The following is a 21165-nucleotide window of genomic DNA, read 5'->3' on the forward strand; positions in this document are numbered from 1 at the left end:
TCATTCTCCATGGGATACCAGAAGTAATTCTGGCAAAGAGGTTTCTTTATCCAAGAAGGACTGGGGCTGGTAAAGCTACTGAAAATGCAGAAACCCCTGGTATTAAAGTCAGCTGGTAACCTCCAAATAACCCTCTCAGGCTCTGCAAGTGCAGACAACAGCATGCAATAAAATGGAAACTTCTGCTCTAAATTAGACATGAAGAGTTCTGCATTGAGTCACAGCAGCATACAGTATGACAGGCTCTGAGACTGGGATATGCATTGAACTAATTATGCTTAGTTCAATGAGGCAGCAGAAAAGTGCTGTATATGTAGATACATTATCTTCATATGCTCATGGTATTAAAAAGGCAGTTTAGTACACTTAGTGTCTCTAGCCTGGTATATGATGTATAGTCCCACAGCAAATAGATCTTCAGCAAATTCACTGTGACTTTCTTGTTTATTTGGGCCAAAATCTCCAAGGATCACTATTTCTGAAATATTTGCCCCATGTTTGTCAAAGTCTCACAACAGGCTTTCAGTACTTCCTGTTAATAGAAGAACTTGCTTCGCAAAGCTAAACCTAAATAAAGTTGCATATTATTATCAGAATGCACACACACACAAGAAATAAAATTATCCACAAAACAGGCTGCGTTTCAGAAATCAGGATATTACTTATAATATTTAATTAAAACAAGTTTTGATTGAAATACATTTGTAGTCAACTTTAGTTCATAAACTTTTAGTTCAACTGATTGGGGTTTTTTGGTCCCTTAAGGGTAAAGGTACTTTCCTTCCAAAGTAAGATACTAGATCCAAGAGTTTCCAGAATAACTCTTAATAAAAGCAGAAGTCTTTTTAGTCTGAGTTCATGAATGTTTGGTCCTAAGAATCCTTACTTCTTAAATAATGCACTTCTAATGCTGCAAAAAACAATTAAGGTAGTAATTTTTCTATTTTACTCAGTCTTTCGTTGAAGATTATTTTTTTCTGGTTGAAAGAAGTGTTTTTCAAGAGCGTTGACCAATTCATCTAGTTCCTTCTTCAGTTGCTCAACATCACTGAGAAAGAAAATCCACAAAAATACAGAAAACAGTGTCACAGTGTCTCACAATGCTAAAAAGCACATTTTGAGTCTGAGTAATTTTTATGTCTGTTGCATTGTTTTCAACGAACTTCTATTAATGCTAAGAGTATATATACACTTGATTTCTTATGGTAATACACTGATGTTCACTTCTGACAGATATGCATGAAGGCACTTAAGACTATGTGGAAGCATAAACCCACAATATAATCTAAAACAGAACAGCTAGTCTGAGTTCAGACTACACTTCCACTACTAAGTGTATGTGATTAGAAATGTAACTTTTATACTTGTAATAGTATTTCCAGATTAATTTTCATCTGTGAGAATGCATTATTTTCATTACATAAGTTAATAATTGCTTATCTTTAAAACTATATGATTTTCAAGGCAATCAGTCAATGATATAGTTACTTAACATAAAAGGGTTTTAAATATATTAGAACACTTTATACATAGTTATATAAATTTAAAGCAACTACGTATGTAAAAAGAGTGAATATATCTACTTTCATTTAAGGCAGAATGTTTTGCTTGATATTGCTTTTACTGAATGTGAAACCAAGTTCAAACGACTTCCAGGGACAAGAATATATCAACAAATTTTGCAGAATTGAAGCTTTATGCAAATATACATGCTAAAGTAATGACTGTAGTCATGTTATTTGATCACAGAGAGCCCCTTACCCACCAAAACAATACCAAAAAGCCCCACAGCCCCCATTACACACGCTTTACTGCTGTAAGTGACAATACCTGTTTCCAGGAGGTGCACAAAGTTCAGAATAGTATTTGATCTTTGGTTCCGTCCCACTGGTTCTCATTGTGGCCACTCCTCCATTAGCAAAAGTGAATGTTATCATTTGGCTACTTTTACTAGTGGGAAGTATCTAGAAATAGTAAGAATAATTTTTTAGAAGCTTGGAAAATGGCTCTATATATTGAATTCAAGACAAAACCCATGATGATGTCATACAATATAACTAAAGGATCAGCTAGAATTAAGCTTTGTTCTGTTTTCTTCATCTCTGTGGTTTTGAGACTACAAGAGGCAAATTACAGCCTTACCCTCAGCCTAGAATCTGGTAGCAGTACATTGCTGCTAGGTAACTTGTTTTGAGTCTAGTCAACATTTTTACTGCAAATAGAAATTGCTCTGTGGTGGCATCTCCCAGGAGGAAAAGAAAACATGGATTGTGGAAAACTAAAGAACCCAAAGCCACATCTCAGTAGACAGTTTAACTTACAAGAAAATAATTGAAGATTGCTGTAGCAAGACAGCAGGATCCTCCTACCTCTCTTTACAGACTGTCATCTTGGAGAGAAAAAAACAACACAAAACCAAACAAAAAACTGCAAGCCCACTCCCCTCCCCCAACCTTAATTTCCGTCCACCAAGACAAAACAATCAACCCCAATCTAATTTATTTTTAAGAGTTAGGATGTAACACAATGTTTAGAGCGTTTCTCCATATTTTTTTATATGTGCATATATAAACTTATTTAATTTAAAAAATACACTTACAGCCTTTTGATCTGGCTGGCTGCTGTCATAACCAGTAGTTAGATCCCTTATTCCAGAAACTTTAAATCTACCACAAGATTTTGGGTATGTGTTTTTTCCATCAAAATTTCTAAGGTTGTCAAAAAGCTGTTGAATAACTTTAGGATCATGGCAGATGAAATATGAAGCTTTGGTAATATGGAAGCCATATCTGTGAAGACACAATATGAATGAACAGAAGAAGCAGTGTTCTTAGGGTTGCACACCATACACATTATATAGCCTTCTATAAAGCAAGAATCTGTACTCATGGTCACCCAACTGTAGCATCAGTTCACCCCCTTAAAGTTTTAAAAAGGGCCTCAACAGCTTAATTGTCCTGGTTTACATACTTTAAAAGAAACTTTTGTACAGTCATCTCTTCCTTTGAATGATTAAAAAATAGAAAGTTTACTGATAAACCAGAAGAAAAAGAGATCTAACCACCACAGGAAGAGAACAGACTACATCTAAATAGCTTCTTTGACTGGATTCCAGCTGACCTTTTCTGAGTAAAACAATTTCCAGACAATTTTTTTTCAATCACACGTTAGAAGCTGCTCTCCCATTAAAGTGTTTCTACTAAACCCAACTGTTCCAAACGTTGCCTCTTTACCTGATCTGTTTGCTGCCAGGTAATATGATACAGAATCTGCATCAAAGACAAATGACCTACTAACACCAGCTTTTCAAAACAGCATGTTAGTGCAAAGCATACAAGCCTGGACTGGTTGTTTAAGTGACCTCTTACTAAAGATCAACACTTGATGAGTATCCTTGGTGCCAGGGAAAATCTGAAGAGCAGAATCTTCCGTTAGTACTAGGGTGTTCATCCTAGAAACGTGAAAGGTTCCTTAAATAGAGTCATGTTTATATCAAAATGGACATCTGAAGGTCAGTAGTTTTTAAATCAGTGTTAAGAGTCCAGCAAGGGAATTTACAAAATCTATCCTGTATTTGAAAGAAGTGATGAGCCTGCTAAGACTGTCCTTTTCCTGATCTTCATTTACTTCTTTGAGAACAGATCCCCCTTCTATACCTCCAAAATACAGATCAGAGTTTCTTCTGTTTCAACAGGAACTCACAAGACAAATCTGATGAAGAATAAAGTAGTAAGGAGTAGAAAACCGCAACTCTGTACTAGCCACAAGGAAACAAAACACACACATACAAAATAACTCCCCAAAATAAAATAGGACACCCACCCCCCCCCCAGTTCCAGTTATGAAGCACTGATTTAATAAGGCAGATTTGTATCCTTCCCAGTATCTGTAGCTTGTCCACAGACAGTGACTATCTGCAGTGACATCTTACTTTGAGGTGCATCTACAGACTGCTTTTATGATAAATAAGCTCTCCTCTTCGGTGACTATGTACACAGTTGCGCTGTGGCACAGCTGAGTTCCACTCAGGTAAATATTCTGTTTCTGAGGGCAACCTGAAGCAGGTATTTACTGAATGAGTATTCAAAAAAAAAAAACAAAAAAAAACCCAAAACCCAAAAAAACAACAAAAGCATGAGCCAGAGAAGAATAATTCTTTGAATATACACTTCCAGCTACTAGTAATTAAGGGAATTCTCATATCAGATGCTATATTTGCAGATGTAGGCATTAATTCCTCTTCCATGCATTTATATTACTGTTTACTTTTGCCATGTACAATAGCTGATGAATTCCACAATTTATTTATGCAGTGTGCAAGTCTTTGCCACTTGATTCCTTCCTAAACAGCAGATGAAACAAGCATGGCTAGTGCTGCATGCAAATGAGAGATTGAAGGACAAGAAGCACAAAGGCTGGAGTTTTCCATGAATCTCTTTGCAGGTTCCACCACTCCTTTGTTAGTGTCTATGTGACATGAAGAGTTGGAGAGTATCTGTCAGCCTGTGCACTTCCCTCCTTTAAAACAAACCACCCAAAACCTCCACAAAAAACATTCCCTGCCCCACGAAATCCAATAGCCATCTTTGCTATTGATTTCTGTAGGTCTTTGAACACATTAAACAAGAACAAATGAAAAGTAATGCCTCATATTAAAAGCTCTTAGAGAGATACCCAGCTGCATATAGCTAATAGTTATGGCCCAACAGTCACAACAATTCTGCACAATCAGCTCAAGTCTCAGTATTCAGGAGCCAAAAAACACCCAACAGATACTACCAAAAAAAAGACAGAATAAAATAATAAAAAGCCTTTCTCTAGAGGCAACTAGAATTAATTTAATCACAAGTAGCCCTGCAAGTGGGACAGAAGCAAGCTCTCATCTGTGAATAGCACAAATATGCCAGAGCTAAGCAACACGAGGCACTATGATCTCTACAACATAGCAGTAGTGCTGGCCAAAAACTAGGCCAATCTCCAGTGAAAGGACCAAAGAGAACTTCCCAAAAGGGAGAAACCCTCCAGACAAGCAAGCAAAACCACCTCAAAATCTCATTAACTAATAGGGAATTGGTAAAGTAATAGTATTATTTTTAAAATACCTTAAAATGACACAACATGAAGTCATAAATATATTCATGCCCATGAGGCAGGAGCGCTTTCTAGAAGATTACTATTAACACAGAAATGTACAATAGTACAAGTACCCAATTTTTCTTTCTTCATCTATTATAGATTGCTATTGAGTACCTATTAACACTGGCATGTGGAATGAAGAAAACCTGAAAGTTAAACAATTATAATTGAACTCACTCATCATAGACAGCTTTCAGCTGCTGAGACAAAGTCAAGTTCCTGGCTGCCAAAAAGCTAGCCATCTCCGCTGTTATAACAGCTGCACTGACACCGTCTTTATCCAGAACAGCAGGACAGCACATATACCCTAAACAAAGAAAATTATATATATTTGATATATTTTAATGAAGAAGTAAGATAAAATAGAAGGGGAGGGAGGGAAGTTAATCAAACCAACATCTTTCAAAGAAGAAATGTACATTACCGTAGTACAGACATTTTGAAGTTAAACCAAAACTGGAAAAATTTTATCTTCTAATCAGTGTTAATTTTGATAAGCAAGGTATTTAATGGAATTTCAAGATAGAGACAGATTTGTAATGTATCAGTGCCAGATGCTCCCAAGTACTTTTGGAACTCTCATGAAAGAGAAATGCCACACTGCAGGAACAATGCAAATATAGCACTTTGTCTCAAATGTGATTACCCTTACATGGTAGCATATGGTAACACTGATAATTATCTGTGAAATTAGTTGCATTTTCTCTGGTTTTCAGGTATTGAGATTCTCAAGAAATATCATTATAGCTTTACAATTTCCTTCTCACGAATTCATAGCTTTTATTCATAGCTTTCCAGTTCACAAGTATAAGTTGGGGGAGCTTCTACTTCATTTTATTCACATTTAAACTTAGCTTAAAACTGTCAGCTAAACAAACTCAACTTGAAGTCTGAAAAGCATGTTTGTTTGTTTTTTTTTTAAATAGCTTGTGCAGAACTTGCAGTCCAAGTCTACATAGCGATGCTACTGAAGATATATACACCTAGCTCACATAATCATACTCCATGCTAAGCAGAGATACAAACGATTAAAACTATCAATCATCCAAATGGATGATATTGATTACTCACTGGAAATACACCCATTGTGTTGAGGGAACCTTTAAATTGCCATTTTTTGCAACACTGCTACTTTCACTATTTTACAGGACACTAGAACATAATATCCTGTTTCTTACCTATAGCCTCCTCAAATGCAAAAAGAACAGCTTTTCCCTGGTCCATGAGCTGTTTGGCACGGTTGCCCATCCACTTGAAACCTGTCAGTGTCTCCTACAGCAGTGAGGAGGAAAAAAGGCATTAAAAATAAAAGCAGTGTTTTACAAAGATACAACACTGTGTAGGTAAGGGAATAAAAGAACATGGAATAACATGTAACAGCTTACCTCAAAATGGAAACCTTCCTTCAATGCAATTGCTCTCAGGATTTTTGAAGAAACAGTACTGGATAACATGTAGACATCTTTAATGGCACGAGTATCCCTATTGTGATTTTTCCAGCAAGTGAAGATCCACCAGCCTAAAAGAGCTCCCAGCTCATTTCCAGAAAATACCTTCCATTCACCACTGGATGGGAGAAAAAAATAAATAATAGAAAGTGTATGAATTCAAAGGGTAATACTGGAAAAAAAAAAAAAATCTGCTTGTTCTTCCATGCATGGACACTAGCAAATAAAACCACTGCATCTGAGTTTCAAGTAACAGTAAAAAGATATCATGTATTTATTAGGAACAAACAAAAAAATTCCTCCCACAAAGAATTCTGAAGTGGTTACCTTCCTCCTCCATCATACGTACCAGCTTTTGAGTTTATCCAAAGACGAAACAGTGATATTTCCAGCATAATTTAAGTAAAACAAACATATTCAGCAGACAAATTATAAAATCAATTATTAAGACAAGCACAGAGACACGAAATTACAACTCTCAAGTGATCCGTATTTTTAGCTGACTCGGTGATAAATACCTTTTATTTAATCACAAATACACCAATTGGTCTTTGAGGAAGACTGGAAAAAATCTCAAACAGGTTAATAAAGAATAACATTTGATGCGTTGCTACAACAAGAAATATTGAAGGAAAAAGGGGAAAATAGATGTCAAAATTGCCCAAAAATTCCCAGTCACAAAAGGGGACAAAGACACTGCCAAACTGACAAAAATCAAGACCTACACAAACGGTACCTGTTGTGAAAGAGAAGTAGACTCCGTCTCCTGCATTTATTGATGCCAACAGGCACAAAGCAATGCACAGCGACAACTTAGTGTAAGAGTGCTGAGTGTGCTCTAGCAGGAGTTTCTATCAAAGAAGAAGTACAGATACTGTAGAAGCCTGTATTTGATTAGTGTATGAACAGCTACAGCAGAAATCGGAGAGGAGCACGCAGGACTGAAAGTTAGCAGACAACTAAGGCTGGCTAAAGAATTAGCAAAGAGGTAGCAGAATGAGAGCACTGTGCTCTCAATGGCAATAAATACAATAAACTAACACCCCCTCTCAAAGTCTGATAGCCGTAAGTTTTTAGACAAAAAACACGAGTGATTTTGCGTTCTTGTTTTAACTCATTATAACTATCACAAACTGAAGCTTTTAATGCTTTTTCCTCAACGCTGAATTCCCAATCGAGGCTGGCACAGGCCAAAAACATTAAAATAAGGATATTCCAGCAAACACTGCCCAAGATACAGCAGAGTGCTAATTAGCCCATTCTATTTCTAAAGGCAGAGAAGCTTCCTTAATTCATGGTGTGAGGCTAATGAGTTAAAAAAAAGCCTCAAAACCCCAAATAAAACACTGTCACCTTTGAAGCTGCTACAAGACCAAAAGAGAATTTCTGATGAGCAAAATGGATATTTGCACTGTCTCCTTTTACTGGGTTTTCGAATTCATGTAAACTGATACAGGTTCAAATATTTGTGTCATTCATAATCACTGAGGACATCCAGCAGGTGCCCATCTCATCCCTTGGGTACCAAGAACTATTGCCATGATTTTATATGCCTCTTCTGCCTCTCATGCACAGGGAATTAATTTACACTATTTCTGCTCCTGGCCCAGCATCAGATTCTTGTTCTGTTCCTTTCTGAGCTGAAAACCTTGAAGTTTACTTTTACTAAAGATTTATGGTTTCTAACTTCTCAGATTAGTTTCTGCTTTATCAGGGTATATAAAAGAGAAACACCACTATTTGTAAATATGATACCAAGCGCAGTATTTTAGCTTCTTTTCATTCATCAAATATAACCAGAATACAGCAATGCAAACAACTGTAGAAGTACAGGATATCAGGGGGCATGAAATAAGGGGATGGCAATATTGGGTCAGAACACTATAGAATGTGAAGCTTATAGAGAAGAGAAGGCTCTGGGGGAGACCTTATAGCAGCCTTCTAGTACTCAAAGGGGGCCTACAAGAAAACTGAAGAGGGACTTTTTACAAGGGCATGTAGTGATAGGGCAAGGGGTAATGCCTTTAAACTGAAAGAGGGTAGATTTAGATGAGATAAGGATGAAATTCTTTCCTGTGAGGGTGGTGAGCCAGTGGCACAGGGTGCCCAGAGCAGCTGTGGCTGCCCCCTCCCTGGCAGGGCTCAAGGCCAGGCTGGACGGGGCTTTGAGCAACCTGGTCAGGTGGCAGGTGTCCCTGCCTATGGCAGGGGGCTGGAGCTGGACGATCATTAAGGTCCCTCCCAGCCCAAACCATTCTATGATATGAAAAATTTGAGAAGCCCCTGTTTGAGCAAGTTTGCCTTTTGTAATCCCATTCTTTGACGGGGTATACACAGATAAATAATGCATGTATAGCTAGTCCTTAAAGGTGAGAGTACAAATGACTATACTGAGAACTACAAAACACTGACAGAGCTTAAGGTGAAATTCAGGTACGTAACATTATGCATGGAAGTGGGGAACTGAGTGATTAGTAAATGATTAGTAAAATGTCTGGTCTAACAGCATTTGAGAAAGAAGGAACTCATATTAAAGAAGAGGAATGTTCCTGATTCCTGAGATTATCAGGGAACTATAAAAGTTCTCCTAAATATTGAAGTTATTATTTAAGAAATACAGTATGAAAGAATACAGTCTTATGTGAAAATTTTCTAACTGAAAACCTACCTTTGAAAAGGTATAGCACAATCACAATTCAAGTGCTTCTGTGCATGTCTCAAGCACAGCAAGTGTCAAATATTTATTCAGCTTTCTGTACAGTGTCCAATATTAACCATTATTTCATTTACTGCCCCCACTGTGGTCTGCTTCATACAGTCCTCTCACATTTCTATGTCTTTTCAGTCCCAAAACAACTCCTGTGACTATTCTGTCTTCCGCTGCAGCACAGCTAGCAAGAATCCCCCAAATGAGCCTAGCCTTTAAGTAAAAAATATAAATGGTTTGCATTTCTTAATTACCATACCTCTCTTGTTTCTCTGCCACTGCAAGTCGATCAGCATCAGGATCATTTGCTAAAATTATTTTTGCCCCATCTTTTTCAGCCAAAGCAAAAGACAATGTCTAGAAAAGTGGTAAGCAAGACCATATGAGTGTTAGTACTCCCAAATAATATTATCACTTTATTTATAGGTTTTTAACAATTTTACCAATTTATTTGATCTCAAACACCCAAAATCATGATGTGTCTCTACAAAAAATAAGTGTCAAGCCTGGCAGCAGTAGAGCACAGCCAGGATATTTTAACTTCACCTAAACCATTCCACTTCTGCAGCCCAACTCAAATACTACTTGGATTCAACAGGATCCTTCAATAACAAAGTGTGGCAGAAGTATTTGGAGCAGAAATTCTAACCACCTGTCAGGACTTCCCCTGCCTCCTCCTGGTGTCATATCAGAACAGTTTAGTCCTTGTATTTCAGATGCAAATTGCAGAAACTTTCCAAAACCAATACTGAAGATTTTTTTATTATTATTTTATTTTGTAAAAGGAACTGCATCACTTTGTTCTACATGCAGATGCTGCCCATTCTGTTAGAGCACAGAACAAAGTTGTTTAAAGTTATAGCTAATCATTACCTGACTAGTTCAAAAAGAGTTAGAAATTTCAGTGAAAGGACACCAACCAACAATTTGCTAAACATCAGACTATGAAAACAGACACAAAATAGACCTTCAGCAAATATCTATAGCCATGACTACTGGCAGAAGGGAAACACTGTTTGAAAGACACTGCAACTATTAAAAAACCATCTATTTACCAGAACACCTTTGCCTTCTTCTGGATTTGGATACTTCACTGTGGGAAATTCTGGATCAGGATCTTTCTGCTCCGGAACGGCACAAGGAGGGCTAAGGTCAAATGCCTTGAAGGCCAGCTGCACAAATTTATGACCTACGCCATGCACAGAAGTATGAACAAATTTCAGATTTGTTTCCTTGTTTATATTCCTGAAATAAAACAGATTAACGGTAAACTTGGATATGGAAGGAGATTCTGCACAAAATTAACTACTGTTGGAAACAGATACGACTCAGTGTCCTATATCACTGTTAAAATTATAAATTAAAGAAAATCAGATTTTAAAGGCAATGGCTTACAAATTGGCTTAGCCTAATTTTTCAGCAATATGAGTCACTCTTGGTATCTATTGTGCTGGTATGTGCAAATCTCTGAAATAAGAAAGATAGTACACTCCATGCACCCTAAAGGAGGTGAGTAGAAAATAAATACAACTGACTAATAAGACCCTTCATCCTCAACTCTGGCATTTAAACCAGCTCCAAAGACTCTGAACACAGTGAACTGAGAGCAGCATGCCTCATTTGAGCACGCTCATGTTTATGAAGTATATTACTGAAAGTGTAGAACATATCTAAAGGCATGCAAAGTCCTAAGGAGACATTAACTCCTATTCTGAAAAAGCAGCATAATTTCTCATATATCCCCAACTTTCTAGTAATTCTGGCTTTGTTTTTAGCGAGAGTAAGAACATGGCTACTTGTGGTTAAAATTTTGATATAAATAAGCAGATCTAGCAGGTTGCTGCTCATCTAATCTATAAGCTGATTCTACTTGTTAATCACAAAGAGAAACCTCCACTTGATTTTGTTGAGTAAAGTTTTTACTGAGCAAGTGACAGGAATAGGCTTATGCAAGGCTCCCAAGGCTACCAGGAGCACACACAAGACTAAAATGACAGAGCCAAGACCTCCTTCTTCCACAACTGGCTTAACAGCCTGGTTCACCTCTCTTAGAAGCCCATTTTAAGGCTGTTGGACCACCAGTGTCAGCTCACCCCCAGCTGCACAAGACAGCCGCAGTCTTGCCGTGGCATTTGGTCGATACATCATCATGTGACTACAGGAAGACGACAGAAACTAATTGATTACTTTGCTGAGTTAGACTTCTGCGAGACCAGCTTTATGAACTGGCTCACCGTGTTACCACACAGCTGCCAGTGCTCCCACAAAAGATTACAAGAAGGCACAGACAGAACTGGATCCTGGCAGGATCACGGCCGCCCTGACTTCCATCAACTTAAACTGTCCTGCTGACATTCTAGATGGAAAATCCCGCATTCTTAATGGAGTTAAGATTGGTTACCTGTGAAAGCACTGTTTCTGTATGTCTTTGAAATACTCCTTATTAACCGTGGCATATGGATCATGAAGTAGCAGGCTGCTGTCAATCAGTTTGTCATCCCAAGCCTGAGGCCACGGCTCTTGGTTCTCCTCAATAGCCTGAGAAATTCCTTTGTCATGAGGGGAAATGATCTGAGCACCATTTTCCCAGTAAACCTAAATAATAAATAGAGTAAGCGAATATTTGGTCATTAATATTGTAGGATAGCTTTGTTATTTTTTTGTTGGCTAAAGTGCACTACATTTGGTAGAGTATAACAGTAAATTAGGCTTAAGTATACCCAGAGTATTCCCCTGTTAATATGCTTAATGTTTCCTCTCACATCCCACTTTTGTTCTGTAAGGAAAGATGTTTAATTTTATGAGAAAATATCAAAATTCATAATGAAACACAAAACAACACCCAGCTCATTTATTGAGAAGATTGGGAGCCTTTGGATTGACAATTTACCCATGCTATTTCATATACTTTCTTCCATATTTTTACCTTTAATCATGATATATATGAATCTTAAGAGGAAAAAAGCGTGCAAAACCAAAAACACATTTACCACCAAAAAAAAAATTAAGGAGAAAGGCACAAAAACTACAGCAGCAGTGTTGTCACAACAGCAAGCACAAATTCAATTAATTTTCAAGAAATTCATTACTTGTAGTAGTCGTCTTTTTATTGACTGTTTACATATCCAGGAAGAGGTATGCTTAGGTTTCCCTTTTTGGCAGTTATTTGCACACTTCCTTCTACTGATGGTTTACAGACCACAAGTTTAAGGAAAGATACCTAACAGCATCTGGGCCATGTACATATGTAGCCCAATGAAGTTCTGGACGGAGAGACAGCATGAAATCATCTCTGCTAATGCCTTGTTTTCATATTGAGAAGAGAAAAAAGATCTCCCAACTTCCATTTTTGTATTTTGGAAACAGTCTGTAGATGACTAGTCCAGCTATGGGATAACTGGCAGACAGGCATCTCAGCCATGTTTTTTTTCAGTGGAAAGCAGATTTTTGTCATAGAAAAAAGTCACATTAATAACTGTGTCACTTTGCAAAAGAAAAATATACTTCAATACATTAATGGAATTTATTCAAAATGTTTTGTACAAGCAACTCATTAGGTTTCACGTATTTTTAATACTCTGGATTTGTAAAACTAAAGAGATCTTTTTAAATCATGAATTGGAGAAATTATTAATGCTTTTGAAAAGAGGTCAGTTAATATTTTAAAGTGTTCCAAAGTATGCAATGGTATTACTTATCTTTCTGCTTTTTAAAGCTAAGTTTCAAATTATGTTATAACACACTACTAGCTTCAAATACATACATCTAGAAGAGATCAAAATATCAATTTGGTGTATACCATGATAGGAACTATACACGATAGTATTAGTGTCTCTACGTGGAAAAAAATGGTTTCAAAAAAGCCAGAAAATAGATTATATAGAAATACCTTGTAACCATTATCTTGCTTTGGATTATGGGAAGCCGTAACCATAATTCCAGCACAAAGCTTCAGATGAGTTACTGTGTATGGCTGTAACAAGAGAAAGTGATCTGAAGTATAATGTGCAAAACATTATATATTATTTATTCTCATGCATGTGCAATACTTCCATACAGCTGAACAAAAAGAAAGCCAAGATGTGATTCCTACAGACTGACTCTCTAGAGCAGAAGCTAAGTAGTACTTGTTCCACTGGACCCCACATGGTACAACCTTAGTCCTTGCTTTTTCTTCTTCATTTTCCCATTTCTATATCCTTAATATTGTTTCAGACACTTCGTGAATCTCTAGAGTAGAGGTTCCTTTTTATAGAAGGAAACTGAATGCAAGTATTGCCTACTGTAGAATGACTTGAGGTACCTGAGGTCTTTAAGGGTGCAAAGTCTGTTGGGGTAATGACAGAAGTCTGCACAGGGTAGAGAATTACAACTGGAGCAGTCTCATCGATACTAACTTTTGAGAGCAGCCCATGGAGCAACTACTCCATCATGGTTCAGAAGATAATTGCTTTGGAGAAAGCTCTCATAAATTAGTCCAAAACAGATGGAGTGAATTAAAAATAAAGCATTGTTGGTGACCACACATCCGGTTCGAGTTTACTCCTGGGTCTTTATTTAATAGCAAATGCAATCAACTGCAGTTCTTGCAACACTGCTTTAAGCTGCACTGTGAAGAATTTGACCCTAAATCTACAAAACTTTGTATCAGTACAAGAATGCTGCCTACAACGTCTTCATCCCACTATGTTCTATTCGCAGCACTCACTGAAGCAGCTAAGTATCCAGAGAAGCTGATGCTTTCAGTGCAAATGTAGGAATTTTCTTTATTGCTCTAGAGGACTGACACCTAGTGATCCGATGGTGAAAATGCAGACAATCCTCCCGACATAACATTGCTGCACTCCAGCAACCTGCTACTCAAAAGGCTACTTTGGATTCAATAACCCAAAAAGAAAAAAATAATCAAAACCCAAACAACCAAAAATCCCCAAACTAGGTGTGTGTATATGTTTCAGACTTCAGACTCCACAACAATCTAGAAACTTAGATGTCTTCTACAAGAAATCTGCCTGAAAGCAGGAATTAATAGAAACACATCTCACTGATATTCCACTAAGCTTCTTCCTTCTTTTACTGTAGATGCTGTAAACTAAATAGGGATAAATAAGCATAAGACTAACTGCAGGTAGACCTTGAAAAGTAAGAAGTGGTTTGTCTAGTTTTTCTTAATGTAAGTAACGCACGATATCTGACAGACTTTGTGTTTATATAAAAAGATACAGTAGAGAAACCTACCACAAAAGGAGTTGGTGTTATGTCAGAGAACAGGTAAACTGGAACTCCTTGACTGATGAAGGTATTAGCAGCAAGTCTTGCAAACCTAAGCAGGAAGAAAAGATGCCTAGGAAATATATTCATTTTCTCATGAGTTAGATTCCTAGAATTCACAGCTTCTCCCCTCTGTGCTCCAATTTAAAGAAAAAACAAACAAAACCCCACGTAAATAAACACCAAATTATTATACAGACCAAATTTAAATGTATTCCTTCACTATTCCCAACAGACAAAGCACAACTCTAAGAACTGCTTTGACATTAACAGAATAAAAAAATACTATAAATTACTCACCTTAATTCACTCTACGGAAGGAGAAAACACTGTTGAAGCAGATATAAAACCATTATGGATCACATAAGACATCTACAATACTTAAAAATGAAGAAGTACCTTTTGCTACTACCTCCGCTGGAAAGATGGGCACGAGCATCAAAACCAATCACAACTCCTCTCTTTTTCAGGTCACTGAAATTCTTCTCAAGGTATCTGCAAAATCCCTGAAGACAACAACAAATACACCTCATTAACCCAATCTTAATATTTAATTTATCATTGCATTAAGATGATTGCTAAGATGTTGACATCTTAGAAAGGTGAGTGCACATAACATCTCACTGAACCGGATTGGGATTCAGTTTGTCTAGGACCAGTAAACACCAAGAAATATCAGAAACCTTCAAATCAATATAGGGAAGCTGGACAGCATTTAAGTACTTTTCAAAAATCAGAACCAACTCCAGAAAGAAACAGTTAACACGATTAAGTCTGAATTGCAGATCTTGAGAAATGATTTAGCTGTGTTAGGTCTCCAATGAAGAAAAGAACAGCTGGCCAATATTTCAGTTTTTAAACTGAATTCTTTCAGTTTTTTAACTAAATCTCATCCTTAATAATGACACCTGTTTAAGACATGACACACTACCACTCCAGGCTGCAGTAATTTAAAGTTTTGGGATTTTTTTTAAGCTCCTCCCAGGTAGATGTACTTTAGGACCTATATGCATATATACAGCTTCACTGCATTTATGTACGTTTATGTCCAACATACACAAAGCTTAGCCAAATTCTGGCTATTTTGAGGGTTTTTTGTAGTTCTTACATCAGCACTAACTGATCCACTTGAGCTTAACTGTAGCTGTGTATAAATTCAATTGCAAATCAAATACAGAAAATAACTTATTTTAATGGCTTAATAGCTTATCTCTTGCCTGTTTCCAGAAATCAGCACTCAGCTAATAATTATAATTCAAAATATTTCTGAAAACTGGAGGAATAGTAAAAAACTTGTACTTCCATAAAATACCCATTTGCTTGTCATAAATTAGGCTCTTTGTTCATATATACAACCAGTTAATTGAGATAAAGTGCTGAACATAGTACCTGGGTTGTTTGGATAATAGTTAAGTCATTCATGTGGGAAATCCCTGCTCCCATGGCAGCTCTGAGCCCCGCTGTGCCAAACTCCATCCGCGAGCCAAAGTATTTCCGCAATTCTCCATCATTTCCTTCAGCAACCAGTTGTTTCACTATTGCAGAAGTTTTTGGATTCTGTTAACACAAAATTCAGGTATTCTAGAAAAGGTTTTGTTTGTTTGTTTTTAATACCCTTAAGCTTATTAACAGAACTGACTTTCTGACTCTGAGCACTGGGTTATGTCAGTATCAAAACATTGCACACCACTTCAAGAACACCAGAACTCCTGCTACACCTTCCCAATGTTAAGTCAGGACAATCTCAAGTATTACTTATTTTAGATTTATCTTCTCAAGTGAACATGCTGCCTTGACAGTAGTGTATATATCACATTTTGGGAAGTGAAAAGATTTCCCAAATGTCTATTTTAATATTTTCTGTTTTTAAAAGCAAAACAAAAGCATACAAGAAAAGCACCTTTACAGCTCAGAGAATTTCTGTCATCACAACACAAGAACTACTCTAAACATACAAGACAGTAAGTTAAGCTGATGATTAGGAAGTATTTTCCATAGCACAGTAAGTAGAGTTTTAAAAAAAAATAATAACCTTGTCCCAAGGCTGGCGAAGACCAGAGGCAGCAGCAAAACTAAGCAGACTGGTCAGAAGATAAAGATGACAATTTGCAATATACTTGCAGGTAATGCTTGTAAAAATAAGCACAACCCTCAGGATGAAAGCTTAGCAACTACAGCTGAATTCTTAAATAAAATGACTGTGCAGAGTGGCGACAGAAAGGCTGTCAGACTGCTTGCAAACAGGGAGGAGTTTCTAAGTTTTGCTGCTTTTCTCAGTATATTGTCTTGACTCTTTGTTGTTATCAACTCTCTTTGTTTCCAAATGTAGGAGTTAGTAAAGTCCAATACGCCCCAACATCTCAATCTCAACAACATGGGATTTGTGAAGTTTAGTATTTGATTTCTTGAAAACTGATGAGCCATCAGGACAGATGGCACACTCCAGACACTAGGCAACAGGGTTATCTGGAGAGGTGGCATACTCCACAGGTTACTCACCGCATGATTACACATGCATTACACTGGAGTACAAAGATTATTATTTCCAAATGGACACAGGCTTTGATTTCTAGCCAACCAAATGACCTCATAAAAGCCACAGACTTAAGTATTTCTTAGATGACCTAGGTATGCTTACAGCAAGGGAAAGCATATTATCGTAAGCAAAAAAATTTATTTTCTGCAGCTCCAGAAGATACTGCAGAACATGCACAGTAGTAGGCATGTGAGTGAGTTTGCATACGAAAGTGTAAGCATTCTGCACACCAAACTGAGACCTGGGTCTGGATGCCCTAATCACTGACCTGTGCACCCACTGCTGCAGGACAAACACCACAGTTTAAATAAATACACAAAAAGCTAAAGAGCCTTTGGTGCTAATGAGCAAACTATATAATGCAGAATAAACTAAAGGAAAAAAAAAATCAAGTTTCCTAGGTGCAATAAGCAATTAGATACCCCAGAATTACTGATTTCCAGTTCAAGAATTACCAATTTACTGGTCCAAGAACATTGTAACTGACACTTCCTTGCAGGAGGCTTGATATAATTCTGTATTATTATAGAGTAGTTATATAATTGTAAGAATAAATATAATTCTATGTTGCTATAGAATAATATAGGTCAGCATAACTATTCTGAGTTTAGACTGTTTAAAAGTTGATCTGAACTTTCTGGTGCAATATCAGGCCTATGTCTTGTAGGTAAAGCCTGAACAACACCTTTTGCATCAGGCTCTGTACACTGCCTAGTCACCGGTTTTTGCTCCTGCATGATCCTTGTGCACAGGAGTTGTCTCTTACCACTGAAACAAGCATCTCTTTAGGTAGGTGCTGCACACATTTGGATACAAGTTGGACAGACTAGAAGCGGTAATACTGATACAGAAGGGCAGCTGGACCCTAGGAGCATACTGTAGCTCTCACAACCAAGAAGATTTTTATTTGTTATTGTTGTTAGAGCAATTTGTCAGGTTTGGTATCTACTGTGAAACTACAGTGTTCCTCCAGTTTTTTGGGTCTGGTTAAATGATCGTGTTTATCCAGGTGGCTGCCTGAGTCTTGGAGTATCATTTGCTGGAGAAAACTTGATTGCATGAGTTTAGTTGTTTGGGTTGTTTCCCAGTGTGCTGCCTCCCACTCCCACCCTAAAGCAATGGTAAAAGCTAGGCCTGGAATTTTTCCAGAATTACTGTTACAATTGTTTATGGTTATATTTTCCTAAGAATCTGCACTGTTCCCATTTAGTTTCAATTTTAGAAACATTATGATGCCATTGTATACAGATAAGGAAAAAACCTAAACTTTTTTTTAAACAGAAGGAAAAGCCAAAACCAGATCTTCACAGCATTTCTACTGAAGAAGTACCCATTTGTATCTTAAGGATGAAGTGCTGTTTTTTTCCTTCCTTCTTGGTTCTCTCAGGTTACATTTCTTCTACTCTCGAATAAAACCAGATGCGAGTATGAGAATACTGATTTCTGTGAATGCAGTGGCAGGTGGTTTAATATGGAGTTAATATCCCATAGTGCAGTTTGCTTAACCATCACCTGGCAGCCCTTGAGTTACTTACTTTAATATAGATTACAGGAAGGCCCCAGAGAGGTTCAAGGTTTTAGAGGAGAGGGACAGTATTGACAATACAGGTTTTATTTTTAACAAAGCCAGAAGCTACCTTCTATCCATAATCTTATGATTGATAATAGAAATAATTTAAAATATGATACTATTATAATGAACGCAGTGACAAAAACCACCTGGTAACAAGCTCAGTAATTGCCATCTAGATAGAAGCTTCCTATTAAGTCTGCAGGACTGTCTTCAGCCATAAGGGCTTGCTCTTCCATACTATTATTTGTAAGAAATGTGCAGCATATCATCATTAAATATTAACCTATCTCTTTACGTCAAAAGGAACTTTTTTTTTTTTTTAATATCAGAGTAAACAGACAAGGGTTATATTGGATTCTTCTGTTACTCAATACAAACACGTAAGACCTCCCAGAGAAATAAAAATAGCTCATCTTTTTTTGAGCAATCAGCAATGGGTATTGAACACCAATCAATTATTAGTGAGTCAGAGACACAACTGTTAACAAAGAGCTAACCTTTCAAAAGTAAAGATACTATAAAGGATGGTGTATTAGATTTCCAGAGGGTTTCAGAAAATAATTGGAATAACCAGTTAAAAATGAGATGATTACACAAAATATGGGAATATAAATAATGTTAATAGAGGAAGTTATAGAAGTAACAGGCCCTTTAAAACCAGACTGTTTTCCCAAAATCAATTAAACAGGAAAGAAAAAAAAATACACTAAATCTTATTGTCACTTGATGTGATACAGTAGCATTTCTGAAAGAAGGGCCTGTTTGGCACTGTGTTATCATTAATAAAAACAGAGCTGGCTAACTGATCAGTCAATCTTTCAAATGATCTTTAATGAAGAATCACAACAAATTTGGGATACTCCTAACGATGTCCTTTAAAAGCTGTAAAGACTACTAAAACCATAATTATTTTATGTTTTCATTGAAGATCTTGAAATAAGCAGAAGGCCCCTTACCAAATAAATATGTAGGTTGCACAAAACCCAGAGAGCACCGGATGGTGCTGAACCCAGGGCAGTCATTGAAGTGACCAAAGGGGGGGCAATGGCCAGTGTGTTCCAATGCAGCCAAATGAATAAATGTCATATACATGGACAAAAAAATATACAAACCACATATACTGAATACAGGCCTGCATCTCAGTGGGAACTGCAGCAGCAAGGAAGTACAGAAGCGTTTCCAGAACAGCACTACAGCAAGACATTTCTTTAGACATGTGAAATATAGAAATACGCAGAAGATTTTACTTTTGCATATAGTGTCATCGAGGACAAAACTGAAGACACAAAGATAAGACGTAGGATGTTTAAGCATCTTAACAGGAAGGGAAATAACACATGCTAAAGTGTTCCTAAGCAATAGCAGGAAAAGGAAAGAAAACCCATGAAAACAGACAATACTGAAGATTCAGCAGTTATTTTATTAACAGTGACATGACGCTGCATGACACTACCAGAAAAAGGAGGACAGATTCTGCATTTCCCAGCAGTTTTGAAGTGAGCCCACATGTCTTTTGGAAACAGTATTCTAATAAACAAAAATATGGAGGTATCTGGAGATTTTTAACGTTGAGAGACAGACAACACAGCAATGTATTCTGACTCTTAATAATTGAAGTCTATCAGCTGCCCCTACAACAGAAGCGGTTAGGAACAATACAGGCCCTTTAAAAAAAAAAAAAAAAAAAAAAAGAAATTCGATGTAGCTGAGAGCTAGAAGGAGCGATGATACTTAGAGACCAAACAGACGGGTTTCTAACGGGGAGCGGGGGCTGCTCTGCCAGGCGCCGGATGGGGGGGGCGGGGGAGCGCACCCCCTCTGCCAGAGGGCTGCGGGAGCTGAGGGAAAAGGGCTGACGAGTGCCTGCACCGCAACAAGCGCTGGCACAGTTTAAAAGACGGCACCTCACCAGCCCGCGGCCCCATCGCTTCCCCCACCCAGCCCCTGCGTGTCCGGGACGCCCCCCCCCCCGCCCCTCACCTTATCCCACAGCAACCACTGCTCGGCTGCGCGGCGGAGCGCGGCATCCCCGGCGGAGCTCCGCGCTGCCATGTCGCTACCGCCGCCCCGCTCCTTCCCGCTGCTTCCCTCTTCCGGAGCGCCCCCGCTCCGCCCGCCCGGGCCGCGGTCAGGGCCGGGCCGGGCCGCCCCGCCTCCGCCCCGGGCCCGGGCCCAGGCCCAGGCCGCGGTCAGGGCCGGGCCGCCCCGCCTCCGCCCCGGGCCCGGGCCCAGGCCCAGGCCGCGGTCAGGGCCGGGCCGCCCCACCTCCGCCCCCCGCCGGGGCCGGGGCTGGGGCTGGGGAGCTGTAGCCGGCCTGCGGGACTTGGTGGGCTGTGGGGAGGGTGTGTGTGTGGCCAACAGTGGGGTTTTTAATGATTTTATCTGATGAGGGCACGGGAGGAGCCCGGGGCGGCCTTCCCGAACAGTAGCGGCATGAAACGCGATAAATAGCACAGCTTGTTCGCGCTTCTCAAGCTGCTGCCTCCTGCTCGGC

At 38.4% G+C, this 21165-nt stretch overlaps 2 protein-coding genes across 2 annotated transcripts in view; one reads left to right on the forward strand and one right to left on the reverse strand.

Annotated features, from left to right (window-relative positions):
* LOC122154880 (translation initiation factor IF-2-like) overlaps positions 1–21165 on the forward strand; it is a 44226-nt gene that overhangs the window by 13508 nt on the left and 9553 nt on the right. The window lies entirely within an intron of this gene.
* PGM2 (phosphoglucomutase 2) lies at positions 651–20797 on the reverse strand. Its single transcript, XM_032998966.2, has 14 exons — positions 20652–20797; positions 15952–16119; positions 14962–15068; positions 14530–14614; positions 13181–13264; positions 11693–11886; positions 10347–10536; positions 9551–9648; positions 6522–6702; positions 6315–6408; positions 5314–5443; positions 2600–2789; positions 1831–1964; positions 651–1048 (listed from the first exon to the last, which is right to left on the reverse strand). The coding sequence occupies exons 1-14, from the start codon at positions 20721–20723 to the stop codon at positions 946–948; spliced, it is 1830 nt and encodes a 609-aa protein (XP_032854857.1). The 5' UTR covers positions 20724–20797; the 3' UTR covers positions 651–945.

The sequence above is a fragment of the Tyto alba genome, unplaced genomic scaffold (assembly GCF_018691265.1).
Source record: "Tyto alba isolate M040663 unplaced genomic scaffold, T.alba_DEE_v4.0 Super-Scaffold_6, whole genome shotgun sequence".
NCBI lineage: Eukaryota > Metazoa > Chordata > Aves > Strigiformes > Tytonidae > Tyto > Tyto alba.